Source organism: Bos mutus, chromosome 19 (assembly GCF_027580195.1).
Source record: "Bos mutus isolate GX-2022 chromosome 19, NWIPB_WYAK_1.1, whole genome shotgun sequence".
NCBI lineage: Eukaryota > Metazoa > Chordata > Mammalia > Artiodactyla > Bovidae > Bos > Bos mutus.
The window spans coordinates 50,032,445-50,054,548 of NC_091635.1; the positions used below are offsets into that span (position 1 = coordinate 50,032,445).

Consider the following 22,104-nt stretch of genomic DNA (forward strand, 5'->3'; position numbering starts at 1 on the left):
AATTCATTGTTTTGGGATGAAATGTCCTATAGATATCAATTAGGTCTAACTGGTCTATTGTATCGTTTAAAGTTTGTGTTTCCTTATTAATTTTCTGTTTAGTTGATCTATCCATAGGTGTGAGTGGGGTATTAAAGTCTCCCACTATTATTGTGTTATTGTTAATTTCTCCTTTCATACTTGTTAGCATTTGTCTTACATACTGCGATGCTCCGTGTTGGGTGCATATATATTTATAATTGTTATTCACAACAGACAATATAGAAATACAAAGGATCATAAGAGACTATTATCAACAATTATATGCCAATAAAATGGACAACGAGGAAGAAATGGACAAATTCTTAGAAAAGTACAACTTTCCAAAACTCGACCAGGAAGAAATAGACAACCTTAACAGACCCATCACAAGCATGGAAATTGAAACTGTAATCAAAAATCTTCCAGCAAACAAAAGCCCAGGTCCAGACGGCTTCACAGCTGAATTCTACCAAAAATTTAGAGAAGAGCTAACACCTATCCTGCTCAAACTCTTCCAGAAAATTGCAGAGGAAGGTAAACTTCAAACTCATTCTATGAGGCCACCATCACCCTAATACCAAAACCTGACAAAGATGCCACAAAAAAAGAAAACTATAGGCCAATATCACTGATGAACATAGATGCAAAAATCCTAAACAAAATTCTAGCAATCAGAATCCAACAACACATTAAAGAGATCATACACCATGACCAAGTGGGCTTTATCCCAGGGATGCAAGGATTCTTCAATATCCGCAAATCAATCAATGTAATACACCACATTAACAAATTGAAAACAAAAACCATATGATTATCTCAATAGATGCAGAGAAAGCCTTTGACAAAATTCAACACCCATTTATGATAAAAACTCTCCAGAAAGCAGGAATAGAAGGAACATACCTCAACATAATAAAAGCTATATATGACAAACCCACAGCAAACATTATCCTCAATGGTGAAAAATTGAAAGCATTTCCTCTAAAGTCAGGAACAAAACAAGGGTGCCCACTTTCACCATTACTATTCAACATAGTTTTGGAAGTTTTGGCTACAGCAATCAGAGCAGAAAAAGAAATAAAAGGAATCCAAATTGGAAAAGAAGAAGTAAAACTCTCACTATTTGCAGATGACATGATCCTCTACATAAAAACCCTAAAGACTCCACCAGAAAATTACTAGAACTAATCAATGATTATAGTAAAGTTGCAGGATATAAAATCAACACACAGAAATCCCTTGCATTCCTATACACTAATAATGAGAAAACAGAAAGAGAAATCAAGGAAACAATTCCATTCACCATTGCAACGAAGAGAATAAAATACTTAGGAATATATCTACCTAAAGAAACTAAAGACCTATATATAGAAAACTATAAAACACTGGTGAAAGAAATCAAAGAGGACACTAATAGATGGAGAAATATACCATGTTCATGGATTGGAAGAATCAATATAGTGAAAATGAGTATACTACCCAAAGCAATTTATAGATTCAATGCAATCCCTATCAAGCTACCAACAGTATTCTTCACAGAGCTAGAACAAATAATTTCACAATTTGTATGGAAATACAAAAACCTCCTCGAATAGCCAAAGCGATCTTGAGAAAGAAAAATGGAACTGGAGGAATCAACCTACCTGACTTCAGGCTCTACTACAAAGCCACAGTTATCAAGACAGTATGGTACTGGCACAAAGACAGAAATATAGATCAATGGAACAAAATAGAAAGCCCAGAGATAAATCCACGCACATATGGACACCTTATCTTTGACAAAGGAGGCAAGAATATACAGTGGATTAAAGACAATCTCTTTAACAAGTGGTGCTGGGAAATCTGGTCAACCACTTGTAAAAAGAATGAAACTAGAACACTTTCTAACACCATATACAAAAATAAACTCAAAATGGATTAAAGATCTCAACATAAGACCAGAAACTATAAAACTCCTAGAGGAGAACATAGGCAAAACACTCTCTGACATACATCACAGCAGGATCCTCTATGACCCACCTCCCAGAATATTGGAAATAAAAGCAAAAATAAACAAATGGGACCTAATTAAACTTAAAAGCTTCTGCACATCAAAGGAAACTATTAGCAAGGTGAAAAGACAGCCTTCAGAATGGGAGAAAATAATAGCAAATGAAGCAAACCGACAAACAACTAATCTCAAAAATATACAAGCAACTCCTACAGCTCAACTCCAGAAAAATAAATGACCCAATCAAAAAATGGGCCAAAGATCTAAATAGACATTTCTCCAAAGAAGACATACAGATGGCTAACAAACACTTGAAAAGATGTTCAACATCACTCTTTATCAGAGAAATGCAAATCAAAACCACTATGAGGTACCATTTCACACCAGTCAGAATGGCTGTGATCCAAAAGTCTACAAATAATAAATGCTGGAGAGGGTGTGGAGAAAAGGGAACCTCTTACACTGTTGGTGGGAATGCAAATTAGTACAGCCACTATGGAGAACAGTGTGGAGATTCCTTAAAAAACTGGAAATAGAACTGCCTTATGATCCAGCAATCCCACTGCTGGGCATACACACTGAGGAAACCAGAAGGGAAAGAGACACGTGTACCCCAATGTTCATCGCAGCACACTGTTTATAATAGCCAGGACATGGAAGCAACCTAGATGTCCATCAGCAGATGAATGGATAAGAAAGCTGTGGTACATATACACAATGGAGTATTACTCAGCCATTAAAAAGATATATTTGAATCAGTTCTAATGAGGTGGATGAAACTGGAGACTATTATACAGAGTGAAGTAAGCCAGAAGGAAAAACATAAATACAGTATACTAACGCATGTATATGGAATTTAGAAAGATGGTAACGATAACCCTGTGTGCGAGACAGCAAAAGAGACACTGATGTATAGAACAGTCTTATGGACTCTGTGGGAGAGGGTGGGAAGATTTGGGAGAATGTCATTGAAACATGTGAAATGTCATGTATGAAACGAGATGCCAGTCCAGGTTCAGTGCGATGCTGGATGCTTGGGGCTGGTGCGCTGGGAAGGCCCAGGGGATGGTATGGGGAGGTTGGGAGGAGGAGGGTTCAGGATGGGGAGCATGTGATTTTTTTAAATAAAATTTTTGGAGTTTTATAATTTAAAAAAAAAAAAAAAGAAAAGAAACCATGGAAGTCAGAAGGCAGTGGAATATCTTGTTTAAAGGACTGAAAGAAAAAAGTACTGGTAATAAAAAATTGTCCATCTAGCAAGAGTATCATTTAAGAACGACGAAGTGAACAGTAAACCTTGCAAGTCCACACTGTTGTGCAGGGAGAAAGGATAACCAGAGCAAACTTGGATATTTTGGAAGTAATGAAATATCCAAGAAATGATCAATTTCATAGTAAAGAGGATTTCCCCCCTTTCTTAATTCATTTAAAATATAAATGTTAACATTTTAAATTTAATGTTAAGATACTTTATATGTAGGAAATTTAAACATTTTCTGGGGCTCATATTGTATACATGTAATACATATGATAGCTATAGCATAATACCATTTGTGGTTGGGTGGGAACAGGTATATGGAATTATACTGTTCCAAGGTTCATTTGTGCTGTACCTAAAAAGACAAAACTTCATTTAAAATGGAATTCTAAAAAAAGGTTTAATTAATTCAAAAGTAATTTTGCCGAAAGGGAAGAACAGAGACACAAGACACAGGATAAACAGAAAACAAAATTAAATAGTACATCAAAATTCAACCATATAAATCATATACTAAATATTAACATATTTCAGCCTAAAGAACTCCAAACTAAAGGGACAAATTACCTACTAAAGATTGTCTTTGAGTCTTTAATATGATGATGGTTAATACATGTTAAAAGGTATGTCATGCAAATAATAAACATATGAATATTAAAAATTTGACTGTATTAATATAAACTAAGAAAGAGGTTAAGACAAAAGATATTACCAGCGATATTTCACAATGTTCAAGAGTCAAATTATCAGGAAGATTTAGATGTCTGTGCACCTAAAACTAAGTTTAATAACACTTTCTAAACATTTGATGTGGCTCAGATGGTAAAGAATCTGCCTGCAATGCAGGAGACCTGGGTTTGCTCCCTGAATTGGGAAGATCCCCTGGAGGAAGGCATGGAAACCCACTCCAGTATTCTTGCCTGGAGAAGCCCCATGGACAGAGGAACCTGGTGGGCTACAGTCCATGGGGTCGCAAAGAGTCATACACGACTGGACAACTAAATACATAAGGAAAAAAGGGCAGATCTCTGAGCAGTCCTGTTAACTATCTTGTCCTGAACAGCTAACCCCCAACACCTGTAGTATATTTATGCTTTTAAGTTGTGACATCTTGTATACTTTGTATGAAGGAAGCAATGGACAGTAGATGGGCAGAGATGCATAACTGATGAATTTGGATGGAAATCTATGCAGGGCAGGGCAAAGTGGATACGATGAGCAGCTTGACTCTAGCCTTCCTCACCAGTGGCTCGATTCGCACCTTGGGCCTTAGTGACCCAGATTCTTCTGTTACCAGCCATGATGTATTTGTACAGCTCCTGGCCCTAAAAGAGGGACATCTGCAATCTGCCAGTATATAATCTCCTTCATGGCACACCAGACCATTGGCAAGGCCATTGACAGATGCCCACGTTTCAGTATAAGTATAGCATTTCTAGTAATAGTCCTTAGGGGGGTTATCTAAAGCAGGTATCCACAAACTTCTTTAAAAAGCCAGAAAGCAAAATAGCTCTGCATTCTATATGTTTTCTGTATTACCTGTCACTGTAGCACAAAAACGTCCATACAGAAATGAATGGGCATCACTGGCCCACAGTTATAGTGACTCCTCAATAAAAGCAGAGGCGACAGCTTTCCATTATCCTGCTGTGCTGATTGATCCTTATGTTTGTCTATCCCAAGTTTTTGTTGGTGCTGTGCAGCTGCTCTGGGCCTGTGGACACCATCACTGTTCATCTTAGCCAAACCATCAGTGAGTCAGGCATTCAAGGGAAACTCTGTGATTCAAGGGCTTATTGAACCACTGGCATTGCTTCAGGCAGTAGAGTAGGTGATAAAGTAGTTGTAAAAACAAGGTGCTCCTGGGGGTATTCTGGAACACATTCTGGAGTATACCCTTCCCACTTGACTAGCAATCCCTCTTGGAACCTTCCACCACACTCATCATTGGATTGGAATTGACTTGTCCCAGTACGGGTCTGGAAAAACCACAAAGCTTCCATGAGTCAGTTGTTCAGTGACAAGAACCCAGAAGCAGGTTTAGTAGCTGCCATCTAAAAGAGGGAGTGTACTTGGATGCTGGCTCAGGCAGGTGGCGATGTTGTACTGGGATAACACCTCTGCATGCTTTAGCAGCCATTAAGCCTCCACCTTCACTTTTTCCTTGGATTCTGATGTGTCTGTTACATAACATGGGAAGAAACGGAAAGGCCAGTAGGTGAGCCTCTATGGGCTTCCTTCTTCATGGCAGAGGATGCCCCCCCGACACATAGAAGCATGTAAGTACAATCAGTTAAGCCATTAATACTAGTTGTTCAGTTCAGTCACTCAGTTGTGCCCGACTCCTTGCGACCCCATGGACTGCAGCACCGCATGGCCTCCCTGTCCATCACCAACTCCCGGAGTTTACTCAGATTCATGTCCATTGTGTTGGTGACGCCATCCAACCATCTCATCCTCTGTCGTCCCCTTCTCCTCCCTCCTTCAATCCTTCCCAGAATCAGGGTCTTTTCAAATGAGTCAGTTCTTCGTATCAGGTGGCCAAAGTATTGGAGTTTCAGCTTCAGCCTCAGTCCTTCCAATGAACACTCAGGACTGATCTTCTTTAAGGTGGACAGGTTGGATCTCCTTGCAGTCCAAGAGACTCTCAAGAGTCTTCTCCAATACCACAGTTCAGAAGCATCAGTTCTTTGGCGCTCAGCTTTCTTTATAATCCAACTCTCACATCCATCCATGACTACTGGAAAAACCATAGCTTTGACTAGACAGACCTTTGTTGACAAAGTAATGTCTCTGCTTTTTAATATGCTGTCTAGGTTGGTCATAACTTTTCTTCCAAGGACCAAGCATGTTTTAATTTCATGACTGCAGTCACCATCTACAGTGATTTTGGAGCCCCCCAAAAATAAAGTCTGTCACTGTTTTCCCTTCTGTTTGCCTCGAAGTGATGGGAGCAGATGCTATGATCTTAGTTTTCTGAATGTTGATTTTTAAGCCAAGTGTTTCACTCTCCTCTTTCACTTTCGTCAAGAGGCTCTTTAGTTCTTCTTTGCTTTCTGCCATAAGGCAGAAACTGCCACTAGTTATACTCATGAACATAAACTACGATAGTACACCCGCCTGTGGCTCAGTGGTGAAGAATCTGCCTGCCAATGCAGGAGACGCGGGTTCAACCCCTACTTTTGGAAGATCTTCTCGAGAAGGAAATGGTGACCCACTCCAGTGTTCTTCCCTGGAGAATCCCATGGACAGTGGAGTCTGGCGGCCTACAGTCCTTGGGGTCACACAGAGTTGGACATGACTGAGCAGGCACACTCGCATGCACAAGGTCACTTTAGTTCTCTGAACTGTGCTTAGGCTTTGCTCTAGGATATTTTTTACTTCTACGCGGGTAAGGGCTGTTTCCCCTTACACAAGGACATGGACTAATGTGTTTAAGGTGCACATGCCAGTTTTTCCAGTGACAGCTGCCAGGTCATCTCATTATCCCCTGTCTCTGTGGCCGGGGAGGCTAGCCTGCAGATACTATGGGAGCAGCCAGGAGTGTTAGCCTTTTTTCCTCATTTGGCCAAGCATTCGTGCCAGTTACTTCTGGATGAGCAGCGGTGCTGCTCACCAGTGTCCAGGGAGGATCCAGGCACAGCAGCCCCTTCCTTTCTGTCCCCACTCCTAGCACTGCCATGGTTCACACTGTAGTCCTTGGCTTTTGGGGCCACCCCTCATCCTCGTCTCCACTCGAGTTCAAGCTTCAGCAGGAGTCGGCTCCAGTGGCACTGCTGACACCGTGGTGTTCCCAGGGTGTTACATCCGCATTTTGTTTGTTTCGATTTTTATTGAAATAATCATAGATTCATGTGCGCTTACAAGAAATTGTACTACGAGATCGATCCCATGTACATTGTACCCAATTAATCCCAGCACTAGAATTTTGCAAAACTAGAGTATGTGACAACCAATACACTGACATTGGCACCACGCATTGATCTTTTTCAGATTTCACCTGACTTACTTGTGTTCATGTGTGTATATGTGTACGTAAGTGTATATATTTTAATCACACGTGTCGGCAGTATCCTCCACTGCTGTCAAGATACTGAACGGTCCCCTCATGTTACCCTTTTGTAAGGAACCTGACTTTCACAGTTTTATAAACATTCACCTGAACAATTTACAGTTTGCACTATTACGAATATGTTATGTGAACATAGTTTTCATTTCTCTGGCATAGATGCCCAAGAGTTCAGTGTGCTACTTATTTTAGCTCATTTTCAAATTTTTAGCGCCTAGCAGAGCGCAAGCTTTGAAAGGCTTCCCCTGAATATGTTATTGACTACATAAATGAATCTGAAGAATCGATATGGGGAGGGAGTAGGCAGATGAGTTAGATGCTGTGTATGGATTATCTGTCTTTACCGCATCTCCATTTAAGCAACTTATTCTCACGCCAGCTTATTGCTTTTAACCTTGTTGCTTTGTCAGAGTTAGACCATTTTAAATGAAAGTGTATTTATCAATTTTGAAAGAGAAATCATTGAACTGTTGGGTTGGGAATGTCTATGTGGTTTTTAGTTGCTAAGTTTTGTCCAACTTTTTTGGGACCCCTTGGACTGTAGCTCACCAAGCTCCTCTGTCTGTGGGATTCTCCAGGCAAGAATACTGGAGTGGGCTGCCATTTCCTTCTCCAGGGGATCTTCCCAACTCAGGGATTGAACCCACATCTCCTGCATTGGCAGGCAGATTCTTTATCACTGAGCCACCAGGGAATCCCATATTAATATATTGTATATTAATTAATGTTATATATTCATTCTTGGGCACATAGCTTATTTTAAATATTTTCCTTCATTTTCATTAAACATAACCTCATCTGATGGCTTGGACCTTGACCAGTTAGCATTTGTGGTATGGGACTTGTCTTTATGGTTTGATTGCCATTCTTAACAGGCTTCTGAAAGACAGTAGGTACTCTGGGATTTGAGATATTTTATCTGAGTACTCTCTGCTTTCAGGTTTTCTTTCTTTTTAAAAGGGAGTTGGAAAGGGAATTGGTAATTGAATCTTTAGGCATATTTTTGGCTACAGAAATAAAAACACAGGGTTTATTTTTCTCACCTTACAAGAAGGCTGCTGCTGGTTTTGGTACAGTGTCTCAGTGACTTCACTCTACTGGGCATCGTTTCTGAATTCAAAGCAGTAAGATGAATTCACACAGTAAGGACAGCTTCAGTGATGTTAATTCCTTTTATCAGGAAAGTGGATACTTTCCCAGAACACTGCAGCAGCATCCTGCCTTTGTCTGGCTGATCATAACTGTGTCAGCGCCTGCTGTGAGAGGCTGTGGGCAGTGCACTGGAGGCGTCTGTAGTGGTGGCAGGTGAGGCTGTGAAGGCAGGAGTCGGGTGCTCCACGTGCCATCCACTAGTTACATCTGTATAAGCATAAATCAAAGTACCGTGCATTTTCATCATCTCAGAAAGTTTCCTCTGGCCCTTTTCAGTCAATCTGTTGCCCCACTCACACCCTAGGAAATCATTGCTTTTACTTAATTTTTTTAAAAAGTATCTTTTACATAATTTCTAAGGTTTGGTATGGGGCTACAGGGCTGCTATTTCTGGTCAGTTTATTAATTTTTCTAGCTCCATGTTAGAGACTTAAGGTCAGTAGCAGAGTCCTTCTCTGAGTGTTCAAAAACTGCAGGTTTGTTGCTCGTGTCTCCCCCAAGATCTCCCAACACCTCCTGAATTGTAATTCTGAACGTGGGATCAAAAATCTGTATTTCTTCTAGATAATCTAGGTGCTTCTTAGCACACTAAAGTTAGGGATTTTAGGATGTTAAAATAACCCTAAAATTTTAAACTGCTCTTACTGGTTAATTGAGACCGTGGAGTAAATTGGTGGCATAAATTTAGAGCCTTGTGTGATGCTGATTGTTGTATGTTAGATTCTTAAATGTAATAACACTTAATTCTAATGCTCAAATACTGTTATTTTATATGTAATTTGAATTCAGCCTGTTCTGTGAATGAATATATTCTTGGGGTTTTGTTTTAATAAAATGTTGGACATAATTATTCCATATATGTCTGCTATATTAGACTTTTGTGGCCCCAAATATTGTTTGGGTGAGTAAATCAATGAAATTGATTTAGATTGCTGAAAAAATGCTTGTATAAATTAGAATTACTGAAATACAGCTGTATTAAGTTTTAAGAAAAATTTAGTTTTCTACAGGCCTAATTGGTTTCTCATAGCCAAATTTTTCATCATTACAATAAGAAGCAAGCTTGAGATCTTATAAATATGCCAAATAATGCATTTAAAGAGCAATAAATTATGTAACCCAGTAGAAATTTGCAAAACAATTAAGCACTGTGTATTTCTCATTTATATCTTGTTAAGCATGATGACATTTGCTTATTTAAAAGCTCAAAACTGATAATAATGAGTGTCTTAATGAGGGTTCCCCATCTTTCTTATTTTTAACAATATGTGAAAAACCACCCAACTTGTTTGATAACATGGACAGTTATATCATTTTGCATTTTGTGGATAGGCGACTTGTTATCTTCTGTAATTTTATTTAAAGGATTAAACTTTCCCTAGTTTCTTGACTGCTGATGTCTTCAGCAACTCATCTCTGCTCATTTATGTATCCTGATGTGTCTTTAAGGTCATAGAGCAGAATCACTTCTCTAACTGCAGTTTTCTAAGTAAGCATTTAGTGGGATTCTGTCTTCTTGCCTTGATACTGTTTGTTACCACCACCTCATTGCAGAAGTATTCTTAAAAGAAGGAAACTTCTTTTCCTTGACCAGACCAAGAAGTTGTCTTGATTATAAGTGTTTTGGAAAAAGGTTTGAGATAACATGGTTTAGTTCCACTGATGATGGAACATAAGTTACTCAATAAGCCTAAAGTTTTTTTATTTATTTGATTCTGGCTGTGTTAATGCGTATGGTACAATACTATTAAATTCGTCTGGTGCTGTGTTTCTTCTCTCTTGCTTCTGCTATTTACCCTTTCCTTTGTCCTGCTGCTTCCTTTTCTTTTGCTTTTCTGTTATTTGTTTAGCTGAAAGTTACTGTAGGCGAAGAAGACAGATGAGACACTTGAGGAACGACTTTCTATTTGTAATTCTAGACTCGCTGGGAGTTAAATTTCTCAGCATAAAGAATCAGGAGATTCTTTAATTATAACATTAACGTGGCATTTGGATGTGTCACAGTAATTGAAATGGGTGGGTATGTGGTTCTTTTTAGGGTTTATCTGTATTGATCATTTTTGCCTATCAGTCGTCTTGCAATGAAATATTTGTTTGATGTATAAAACTAAAATTTCTTTTTATTTCAAAGGTTCTAGGCTCTTGTACTTTGATGAATACTTATAGCTTTTATTTGTAGGATACTTCTGGAATGTTAGTCAAGATTTTGAGCTGAATTTAGGCTTATCAAAGATTTAATATATTGAAAATTAGCTTCTTGGATTGCTTGGAGAGTTTTACTTGTTCATGTTGTTATAATGTTAGCTAATATTTTTCATATTCATATATATAGAGACACACATGCATTTTTCATGTTAAATCCTACTCATCAGCATCTTTAAATTATCATACTTTTGTTGTCTGGTTTATTTTTTAAAATACTGTTTTACAGTTGTTTTATGTGCTGGAAAATTAGTTTATCATTTAGTCAGTGTAGAAATCTTTCTTATGTACCTGTGACTTGCCTGTTTTTCAAGAGACTGTGGTTAAAACAGTATTGAATTTTACTTGGCTATCTTTTTAAAGTATAAACGTAAATAGAGATTTTTGTTTAAATTGTCACCATTAGACTGGTTTCAAGATAAAAGTAATAAATTCAGTTTGTTAATTTGAAAATACTGGAAATTCCATATTAGTGTCTGATAAATGTCATACAATTTAGTGACTAACTTTACCTAGATCAGGTCTGTGGCCAACCAGTTGTTTCTGTAAAAAAGTTCATTTTTTTAATGAACATAACTGCATGCATTGATCTATATATATTTTCTATGGTAACTTTGACCCTGGAAGGGCAGAGTTGAGTAGTTCAAATAGCTGAGAGAGAGTATACGGCCTGCAGTGTTTGCCAACCACTGCAGTACATAAGTTTTTATGTTTTTAAATTGTTATCATGGCCGAAATATTCCACTGTGTATATGTATGTATCACATCTTTTTTCTCCAGTTCATCTATTGATGGGCATTTGGGTCATCATTAGAGTGTTTTGAGACATTTTCTCTTCCTACTTCTCTTCAGGGTCCTTTAGCTGCTATGTTTATTGAAGGAACTCCTACCTAACTTTCTTTCAGCTATCCTTATCTCCACTACAAATCCACTCCCCTGCATTTCACTCCCACAGTCATCCTTCAAGACCTGAATGCTCTGTTTTTCTTTGGCTGTGCTGTGCTGCTTGCGGGATCTTAGTTCTCCGCCAGGGATGGAACTCGGACCCACGGCAGGGAAAGTGCCGAGTCTTAACCACTGAACTGCTAGGGAGTTGCTCAGAATTGAAATCTTTACTCCACTCTTTCCTAAATAAAATCCAGACACCACTTGCTCTGACTTTCATGTTGTTTCTGGCAAACAGAATTACTTGCCATTCATTTCCATCTTGAAAGTGAAAGTGTTAGTCTCTCAGTTGTATCTGACTCTTGGCGACCCCATGGTCTGCCAGACTCCTCTGTCCATGGAATTCTCCAGACAAGAATACTGGAGTGGGTTGCCATTCCTTTCTCCAAGGGATCTTCCTGAACAAGGGATTGAACTTAGGTTTACCATCTGAGCCACCTGGGAAGCCCCTTCCATCTTATGTCTATGCATTTATATCCAAAGTAGAATATCTTAATATGTCTGAATTAGAATGCCCTTCTTTCCTTTCTTTATAAATATATCCTACTTCAAAACTCATTTCCAGAACCCAGAACTATTCAGATCATGTTTTTTGATGCCACTCCTGATCTGTATCTACCCTCTCGAACATCTCCTTTTTGCCTGTCACAAGCAGAGTTTGTATATTGCTTCTCTTTTGTTACCACCGTGCCTCATATGTAATAGTTATTTCACTTTTACATGTTATATTTTTGTTAATTTCTAATGTCTTTCCTTCCTTGTAGGCTGTGAGCTCAAGGATGATTTTATCTGCCTCTTGTTCCTAGTATTAGCATGTTACTTAGCATATTTGTTGAACAAATGATTAGATTAATAACTTCACCTTGTATACATTGTATAATGTATGTTTTAATTTTTCTCTTCTATACTTTTTGGAAGGCAGATGCCTTTAAAGAAATGAATATTATCCATGTGTATATATATATATATTTTTTTTTTTTAAATATAGGTTTATAGAGTGAAACCGCCTAGGTCTTATTTTCTGATTTGGCACTCTATACAACAAGAGACAGAATTCCCTTTAGAATATCTAAATCTTATCAAATCCCTGATGTAAAGTTTTGATCACTATTCAGAATGAGTCTAATCTTTAAAATAAGCATTTTGAAAATATAACCTGATCTGAGATAAATTTGGTAACCAGGCAACCGTTTCTGTTTATATTTGGAAATATGTGTGTGATATTCTTCATCAAATCTGAATAGTTTCGGTCATTTCTGTGTTTTCCCGTGTTTCATTTTAGGTGCAAGACATATGCTTCAGCCATGACTGTCGCTGGGTTGTGGTCAGTACACTCCGGGGCACTTCCCATGTTTTCCCAATCAACCCTTATGGTGGCCAGCCTTGTGTTCGAACGCATATGTCACCACGAGTCGTGAATCGTATGAGCCGTTTCCAGAAGAGTGCTGGGCTGGAAGAGATTGAACAGGAACTGACGTCTAAGCAAGGAGGTCGCTGTAGCCCTGTTCCAGGTCTATCCAGCAGCCCCTCTGGATCCCCTCTGCATGGTAAACTCAGTTTTCTCTCTCTTCACTGTTCCCAACAGTCCTTCTCCCTTTTACCTTTAATTTTTGAGATCTGGGATAAAATAAACCCATTGTTCTAATCTGTTCATACGAAGATGATCTTGGGTTCATTTGAGGACATTCTTAACATATTAAATCATTTAGTAAATTTAAATAATGGTGATGATGATCATTACCATGATATTTTAACTCCCTAACTTTTTAACTGTATAAGGATTACTTGATGCCATGTATATGGAATATGGTGTTCAAGACCGTTTTCATAAATTTAGAGATTGAATTTTTTATCTGTAGATCTTTTCCAGAAAACTCTGGCTTTAACCAAAGTCAGTACTGTAGTTCATTAAGAAATATCTATTGTGGGAGGGCGATAGTCTTGAGTCATACATATTTTAGAGCAGCATTTGCATTTTATCTTAAAATACACCTCTGTGGGATTTCTATTAATGTGTTGCACAAAAAGCTCCCCAAATCCCAAAGACACATATAAGTCGTTACTTTATTTTAGAGAAAATACTTGTATAACCACAATCCTAATCAATCAATAAAACATCAGAACTCCATGTTTGTGCCCCCTTTCCATAAAAGCAAACCATGATTCTGGCTTTAGAGTAATCACTTCCTTTTAAAAAAAGTGAACTATAGCTCACTATTGTTTGTGAGATTAATTCATATATTTCTATGTAGGTTTAATTCATTTATTTCCATTTCTCTTACATATTCCATTTGTATAAATATATTTCTACTTATTTGTTTATTCTTTCTCCAACTGTTGATTTATAGTTTGGTGGTTTCTTGTGGAGTTCTTATGTATAATGAAGATATGAAAATGTTGGTACTTGTTTCATAGTGCAAATGTGTGCTCATTTTTGTGGAAATACTAGGTTACAACATATGCAAATCTTGACTTTGGTAGATACTACCAGAGTGGTTGTAGTTATTTTCTTGGACTCCAAAATCACTGAGGATGGTGACTGAAGCCATGAAATTAAAAGATGCTTCCTCCTTGGAAATCTAGCAGAGACATCACTTTGCTGACAAAGGTCTTTATAGTCAAAGCTATGGTTTTTCCAGTAGTCATGCACAGATGTGAGAGTTGGACCATAAAGAAGACTGAGTGCTGAAGAATTGATGCTTTCGAATTGTGGTGCTAGAGAAGACTTTTGAGAGTCCCTTGGACTGCAAGGAGATCAAACCAGTCAATCCTAAAAGAAATCAACCCTGAATACTCATTGGAAGGACTGATACTGAGGCTGAAGCTCCAATACTTTGGCCCCCTGATGGGAAGAGCCAACTCATTGGAAAAGACCCTGATGTTGGGAAAGATTGAAGATAGGAGGAGAAGGGAGTGACAGAGGATGAGATGGTTGGATGGCATCACTGACTCAATGGACACAAGTTTGAGGAAACTCTGGGAGATAGTGAAGGACAGGGCAGCCTGGTGTGTTGTAGTCCATAGGGAGCCTGGTGTGTTGTAGTCCATAGGGTTGCAATGAGTTGGACATGACTTAGCAATTGTACAACAACAACTTCTATCTAGTTCCAAATATATTTTCTTCACTCCAAACAAAAACTGCATATTCTTTAAGAAATTCCTCCCCGCTCTTCTGTGCCCAAGTCCCTAGCAGCCACCAATCTGCTTCTGTCTCTATGAATGTACCTGATATGGATATTTCATATAACTGCAGTCATAAAATATGTCACGTTTTGTCTGGCTTCTTTGAGGTACAGCCACTTTGTAGTATGTATCAGCACTTGATTCCTTTTTATGGTTGAATAGTATTCTGTTATGTGAATGTTCCACAGTATTTTATCCATTCATCCATTGATGGATATTTGGGTTGTTTCCACCTTCTAGCTTTTGTGGATAGTGGTACTATGAACATGTGTGTACAAGTACTTGTTTGAGTGTATCTTTATGGTTCTGGATATATCCTTATCCTTATTTGTTTTAGCTCCTGCTTGAATACATGTGCTTTTGTAATACTTAGTCAATTAAAGATACATGTAATAGATAAATTTAGATATATTTTTTCCTTGGAGGAAATTTTAAGATAGACTGAAAAAATACATTGGTAACTAGAATCCTGGGGAGAAATTCTGCAACTCAGAAAAGTTTGGGCCCTTTGTTGTTTTGAAGATTTTTTTGATGCGGACCATTTTTAAAGTCTTTATTGAATTTGTTACAACGTTGCTTCTGTTTTATGTTGCTTTGGTTTTATGGCCACAAGGCAGGCATGTGGAGATCTTCTCTCCCTGACCAAGGATGGAACCCACAACCCCTGCATTAGGAAGTGAAGTCCTAACTGTTGGACCACCAGGGAAGTCCCAAGTTTGGGATCTTTGCTTTCTACCTAGATGATGTTCTGTGCTTTGGTTCTATTATTTTTTATAAGAACAGTTGTGATTCATTTATATTTAACTAGTGGTGCATGAGGGAGAAGGCACTGGCACCCCACTCCAGTACTCTTGCCTGGGAAATCCCATGGACAGAGAAGCCTGGTGGGCTACAGTCCATGCGGTTGCTAAGAGTCGGACATGACTGAGCGACTTCACTTTCATGCATTGGAGAAGGAAATGGCAGCCCACTCCAGTGTTCTTGCCTGGAGAATCCCAGGGACAGGGGAGCCTGGTGGGCTGCCGTCTGTGGGGTCACACAGAGTCGGTCACGACTGACGCGACTTAGCAGCAGCAGTGGTCCATGAAAATCTTTTACAGTAAGTCTTGGGTGAAAACAGTCATTAAAAAAAGTATTTAGCATGTTTTAAAAAACAGTCATTAAAAAAAGTATTTAGCATGTTTAAAAGGTTTAGAAAGCTTTGAGATATTTATTCATTTTTTCAGCTATTTGCAGGACATTTTACTTCAGAAATGATTCCTTACATTTTTTGTGTAACTTTTGTCACATTGGGTTCCCTGTTGGCTTAGTAGTAAAGTCTGCCAATACAGGAGATGTGGGTTTGATCCTTGAGTCAGGAAGATCCCCTGGAGAAGGAAATAGCAACCCACTCCAGTATTCTTGCCTGGGAAATCCCATGGATAGAGGAGTCTGGTGGGCTACAGTCCATGGAGTCACAAAAGAGCTGGACATAACTTTAGCTACTAAACAACAACAATACAACTTTGTTCTGTAATTAGGAGGTGGTATAGACTGAGAGCCAAAAAACTAATGCTTTCAAACTGTGGTACTGGAGAAGACTTCTGAGAGTCCATTGGACAGCAAGGAAATCAAACCAGTCAATCCTAAAGGAAATCAACCCTGAATATTCATTGGAAGGACTGATGGTGAAGCTGAAGCTTCAGCACTTTGGCCACCTGATGTGAAGAGCCGACTCACTGGAAAAGACCCTGATGCTGGGACAGATGGAAGGCAGGAGAAGAGGGCAACAAAGGATGAGATGGTTGGATGGCATCATCGACTCAGTGGACATGAGTCTGAGCAAACTCCAGGAGATAGTGAAGGACAGGGAAGCCGGGTATGCTACAGTCCATGGAGTCACATAGTCAGACACAACTTAGCGACTGAACATTGAACAACATAGGTTCTTCAAGGGCTTTGCTTTTTGTGTTGCATATTTTTCTTAACTTCACTTTTACTGTAAACTTCATGGAGAGAGGTTCAGTGTGCACACTGGGTGGCTAGGTTGACCAGAGAACCAGATGTATTAGTAGAAAAATAGGGAGAGTGTATAGTCTTTCCGTGTGTGCCTTTTCAGAGAGCGTTCTTCTGAGCTCCTCTTTTCTTCCCACTCTTCCTTCTCTAATAAGGTACATATACCAGGTTCTGTGTTAGACTTTAGGCATAAGATGCACCGAAAATTGAGATCATCTCTGCTCTTGTCTAAGGGGAAAAAGCACATACTTGAGTGCTGAGCAAGTACCTTTCTGTGTATTTTTGCTGAAGAGTGCGAAGTGCCAACCAGTTAAGGATTTGTCATCTGTAAAAGATTAGACCTTTGAAGAGTAATACTTAAATTCTCTGTCAAAATAGATTATTTTCTCTCAACATTATTGCTTTCACAACTTTCTTAATATTTTTGCATAAAGTTAACAGAAGACATCTCAGAGAGGAGATTATGGGTTATTGGGCGACACAGCTGTTCTTAAACTCCCCTTTGAAAACAAGGAATTCTGGGGACATTTTCCTCCTCATAATGTGTGCTGAAGTTTTATGAAGTTGGAATTTCACCTGCTTACTCTGTCATTTTTTCTCATTTTTAAAGTGCAGACATTCGAGTGCTGGTCATTTTTCTTTATGTTCTTTTTGTATGGTACATGTCAAAACAAAGTGGGCATTGTTGTTGGTTAGTTCTAAAAATGATGTATTTACAGTTTGTGTGGATAAACAATCTGATGCTAGTCAAAAACAATGTAAACTTTTGAACGGGGAGGGATTCATCTTGAAAATGAATCATGCTTTGGCGGTATTACCGTTGTTTGTCTGTGCTCTTTTTAGCAAAGTAAAGGAAACTGTTAAATAACAGTTGATATAGGGATATTTCCTTTTTACTTTCTGGAGGCAATCCAGTTTAAGTTAGGATTATTTTATCTATTTGCCATTTTTTACTGAACAGAGGATGTTTATTTATTTGAAACATAACTCTCTCTAAATATCTCTTTCATTTCTAATCTTGTCGCCTGGACCTTAGTCTTTGTAAGGCATTCTTAAGATCCATGAACGTGGATAGGAAAATATCTCAACTTTAGGTTTATGATCCCGTACCCAAAGTTAAATGTTTTCTTTTACTATGAATATAGACAACACATGCCAGTAATAGCAGTTCTTGTAACACTGTCACCAACAAAAACACAGATGCTTTTGTATCATATACAAAAAATATATTTTGAAGTGTTTTGAATTGTTGATATATTTTGAAATATGGTTTATGCTCATCATTGCTTGAAAATTTTTATATATTATTAGGTAATATTACTGCTTTTAATATTTATTTACATGTGTTACTATAGCAGAACTTAATTTTTAAAATTAATTGCTAGCTTTACTTCAATATAATAATACAGTTTTCTTTTGTAATTCTGTGTATTGTATCCCACGCATTTGTAAGTATTATTCTGAGAAAGGAACCACAGACTTTTCTGGACTGTTGAAGTAGTCCACGACAGAAATGATTAAGAACCTCTTATCATCATTTCTTACCTCATCTGTTTCAGGAGCCTCTTGCCCTTTTTTTTCTTTTACCTGTTGGAAGCATTTTCTTTGTTAACCATAAATACACTCTTCCACTTTCCTACTTTCAGTGTTTCAGTGTTGCACCATGCTTTTGGGATGTTATGGAAGGTTCTATCTTCCTCCCAGCTTCTCGTCCCACCACACCTACATTTCCGTACCCTTCCCTAAAAGGCCACGTATATTCATTTCTTGACGTACTCTTCTCGATATAATTTTTATTCCCTGAATGTTTACTAAAACCCTACTTCATTCTGATCTAGCTAACACTGTCACTTCATCTCTTAAACCTCTTTTAAACATCTTTTGATGTTGTGTCTTCTTTATCAGGCTTGGTATTGACTCTGTGAACATAATTTTATTATATTTTAATGTTATTTGTTCATTGGCATGCCTGTGTCTCCCAGTGGATTAACCTCTATGAAGAGAGGATCTTTTTCTTATTCATATTTGTACCTTGGTGCTTCACTTAGTATTTGGTAAAATGTAGATTCTAAGTCTTCAAATGAAAGTTTTCAAACATCTATCAAGGTTTTCTAATAAAAACAATTCATTACTTGTCAGAATGAAGAACTTTTCATTCATGGTAATGTTGCTTTTCATTTTAACATCTGTAAGATTCTTTCATTTTATTCAAGAACTTTTCATTAATGTTACTATGTTCCTGAGCTCTAAGGATACAGCAGTGAATAAAAGAGGAAAACATCTCTGTTTCCATGGAACTGACTTTCTAGTGGAGTGATGTGTATGATACATAGGATAGATGGTAGGTGGATGGATGGATAAATAGGTAGTTTTATGTGCTATGGAACAAAGTAAAGGAAGGGAAATAGAGTGTACTGGAGAGGACTGCAGTTTGAAATTAGGATGCTTCCGGTAGGTCTTACTGAGAAGATGACATTTGAATAGCGTTGTGATGGAAGTGTGGGAGGAAGTCATGCAGATACCTGCAGAACGTGTTCCAGGCAGAAGAAACAGCCAGTGGAAAACCCCTGAGCTGGGAATGTGTCTGGAGTGTCCCTGGAGAGGCAAGGAGACCCATGTGGCCAAGAAACATCATGCAAGCTGCAGAGTAGAAGATGCGGTCAGAGAGGAAGTGCAACCAGGTCATGTCAGCCTTTGACTTTTACTCAGAGTGAAATGGGGAAGCTGTGGAGGGTTTTGAGTGACATGGCAAGACTGCAGAATGGAGATGTGTACTGAAAATGCACCGTCTGCCGTCTGGTAAGATTAGAACCCTTTTGAGATGAATGAAGAGGGTATCGCAGAAATCCAGGCGAGGAAAGAGAGAAGTCAGGGTGATCAGTAAGGCTTTTGGCCTGAGCACCTGGAAGGGTGGGACTACTATCACAGGAAATGAGGATCACGGGGGTGAAGCAGGTTTGGGGATAAAGACAGGATCAGAAGTTTTGGACATGTTTAGTTTAAGAGGGATCTTGACCTAGTGATGCTAGGTAGATAGTTGGTTTTATGAATCTGGAGTTCAGTGGGAAGGAACAGGCTGAGAATAAATGTTGAGAAGGCATAGATAAAGAAAGCCAAAGCAGAAGGAGATCACCTAGTAAATGAATGAGTATGAAAAGATGGAGATGTCCCAGGTCTGAGCCCTAGGGCCCTCCAACTTTTAAGTAGTAGGTGGCATAGAAAGAAAGCCACGCATGAGAAATCCTAGAGCCCAAACGAAGACAGTTTTTTTTTCTTCTGAGAAAAGAGACGGAGTGATTAATGTGTTAAATTCTGCCAATAGGACAATTAAGATAAGGACTGAGAAAAAGATAGAATACCATTGCATTTAGTCAAAAGAGGACATGTGGCTTTGATAAGGGCAATTTTGGTGAAGCCGTGGGGGCCTGATAGGGGTGGATTTTATTAAGGATGGGAAGAGAGAAATTGGAGGCCAGTATTGACAGGCTTTTCAATGAGCATTGGTGGAAAATGGGGAGAAGTTAGAGGGCAAAGCTGGAGTAGGAAATGGCAACCCACTGCGGTGTTCTTGCCTGGAAAATTCCGTGGATGGGGGAGTCTGGTGGGCTGCAGTCCATGGGGTCCACAGAGAGTCGGACCTGACTGAGCACGCGTGCACTCACACTAGAGGGCAAAGAGAAGACTGCTTCTGTTTTCTCATAGAAATAGGAAGTGAGTGTGGTTGCAGGTGTTGGGAGCTTCAAGGAGACAGGCAAGTAGTCCTCTGGGAGATGAGGCATTCCCTTTACCAGTTAGGAAGTTTTTGCTGAATGAAGAAACCCTTTCTGCCACTATTATTTATGCTTCAAGCAAATTTAATTACTTGCTTTTGCTTTTCAGCTTCAGTCGGCACCTTGTTTCTGCACCTGAATTGCTTTCTGCTTATTTCTTCAGGTAAATGTTGAATGCATCTTGGCAGCTCAGCTCAGCTCACAGTGTGCTTTCTCCCTCTTAACCTAAAGTGCCTAACTCCAGTATTTGTTTCTTCTGTAAGTTCTTTATCTGGATTTATTGCTTACTGCTTTCTACCTATTATTTTTGATGATCTCCATTATTAACTGTGACTTCCTTCTGGAGTCAGTTGGAGGACCTGCAGTCGGACTTCTGTGGCGGAAGCTGGGTGACTTTCTGACTCCTTTAATTTAAACACAGTACTTGCTCTACCTGTGCCTTAATTCTCTATCAGGAAAATGGGGATAATAAAATTACCTCCCTTAGAGAGTTACTGTGAGGATCAAAGCACTTTGAATGGTGTCTGGCACATATGAAATAACTTAGGAAAAGATTAGCTGCTGTGATTAGTTTCATTATTAAATTTGTTTATTACTGATGAGGTATATAGGACCTATTCACTATTCATATTTTTGTATAGTACCTTATATGCAGAAAAGAGAGTAAATGAAGAAATCATCCAATAATAAGTGACTGAAATATAATTGTGACCTTATTATGTATAGGATCTTGTAGCATTATTAGACTCAAAATTGGTAAGTTGATTTCTGACATTGTTTCTTAATGTGTCTGAGTCTTTTTGACCCCATGGACTGTAGCATGCCAGGCTTCCCTGTCCTTCACTATCTCCTGGAGTTTGCTTAAATTCGTGTCCATTGAGTCAGTGATGGCATCCAACCATCTCATCCTCTGTCGCCCCCTTCTCCTCCTGCCCTTAATCTTTCCCAGTGTCAGGATCTTTTCCAGTGTTCTTCACATCAGGTGGCCAAAGTATTGGAGCTTCAACTTCAGCATCAGTCCTTCCAATGAATATTTAGGGTTGATTTCCTTTAGTATTGACTGGTTTGATCTTCTTGCTGTCCAAGGGACTCTCAAGAGTCTTCTCTAGCACCACAGTTCGAAAGCATCAATTCTTTGGTGCTCAGCTTTCTTTATGTATGTGATACCATACATTAGGAAATATTGTTGAATAAATTAATCCATCCATTCTCTGGCCTTTGCATTTCTTCATTTTGCAAATTAGTTTTCCAGTTTAGGTTCAAGAATATGGCGGTTACTATATGATAGGGCTTTCAAAGAATTTGTTTTTTTCCTGTTGTTTTTTTTTTTCCGTTGCATCAACAGAGAGGTTTTGGATTCACTTCTGTGGTTCTCAGAGGTGTCTCCTTCCCATTAAGTCACAAGTCCTCAAGGGAATCATAGCTTCAGGCATCTGAATTCCAGATTCTGCTGCTTTCAAACGGAATTAGTTGATAAGACTCTGAGTCCTGTAGATGGGGCCTCCAATTGCTTGGACCG

General features: G+C 38.7%; 1 protein-coding gene across 9 annotated transcripts in view; it reads left to right on the top strand.

Moving 5' to 3' along the window:
- The window catches only part of BCAS3 (BCAS3 microtubule associated cell migration factor), a 595,190-nt gene that overhangs the window by 214,468 nt on the left and 358,618 nt on the right, over nt 1-22,104 (top strand). For all 9 annotated transcript variants that reach the window (XM_070390544.1, XM_070390541.1, XM_070390545.1 and 6 more), the window contains exon 15: nt 12,920-13,184. In XM_070390544.1, the coding sequence (XP_070246645.1) occupies nt 12,920-13,184 (265 nt within the window). The remainder of the gene's footprint in view (nt 1-12,919; nt 13,185-22,104) is intronic.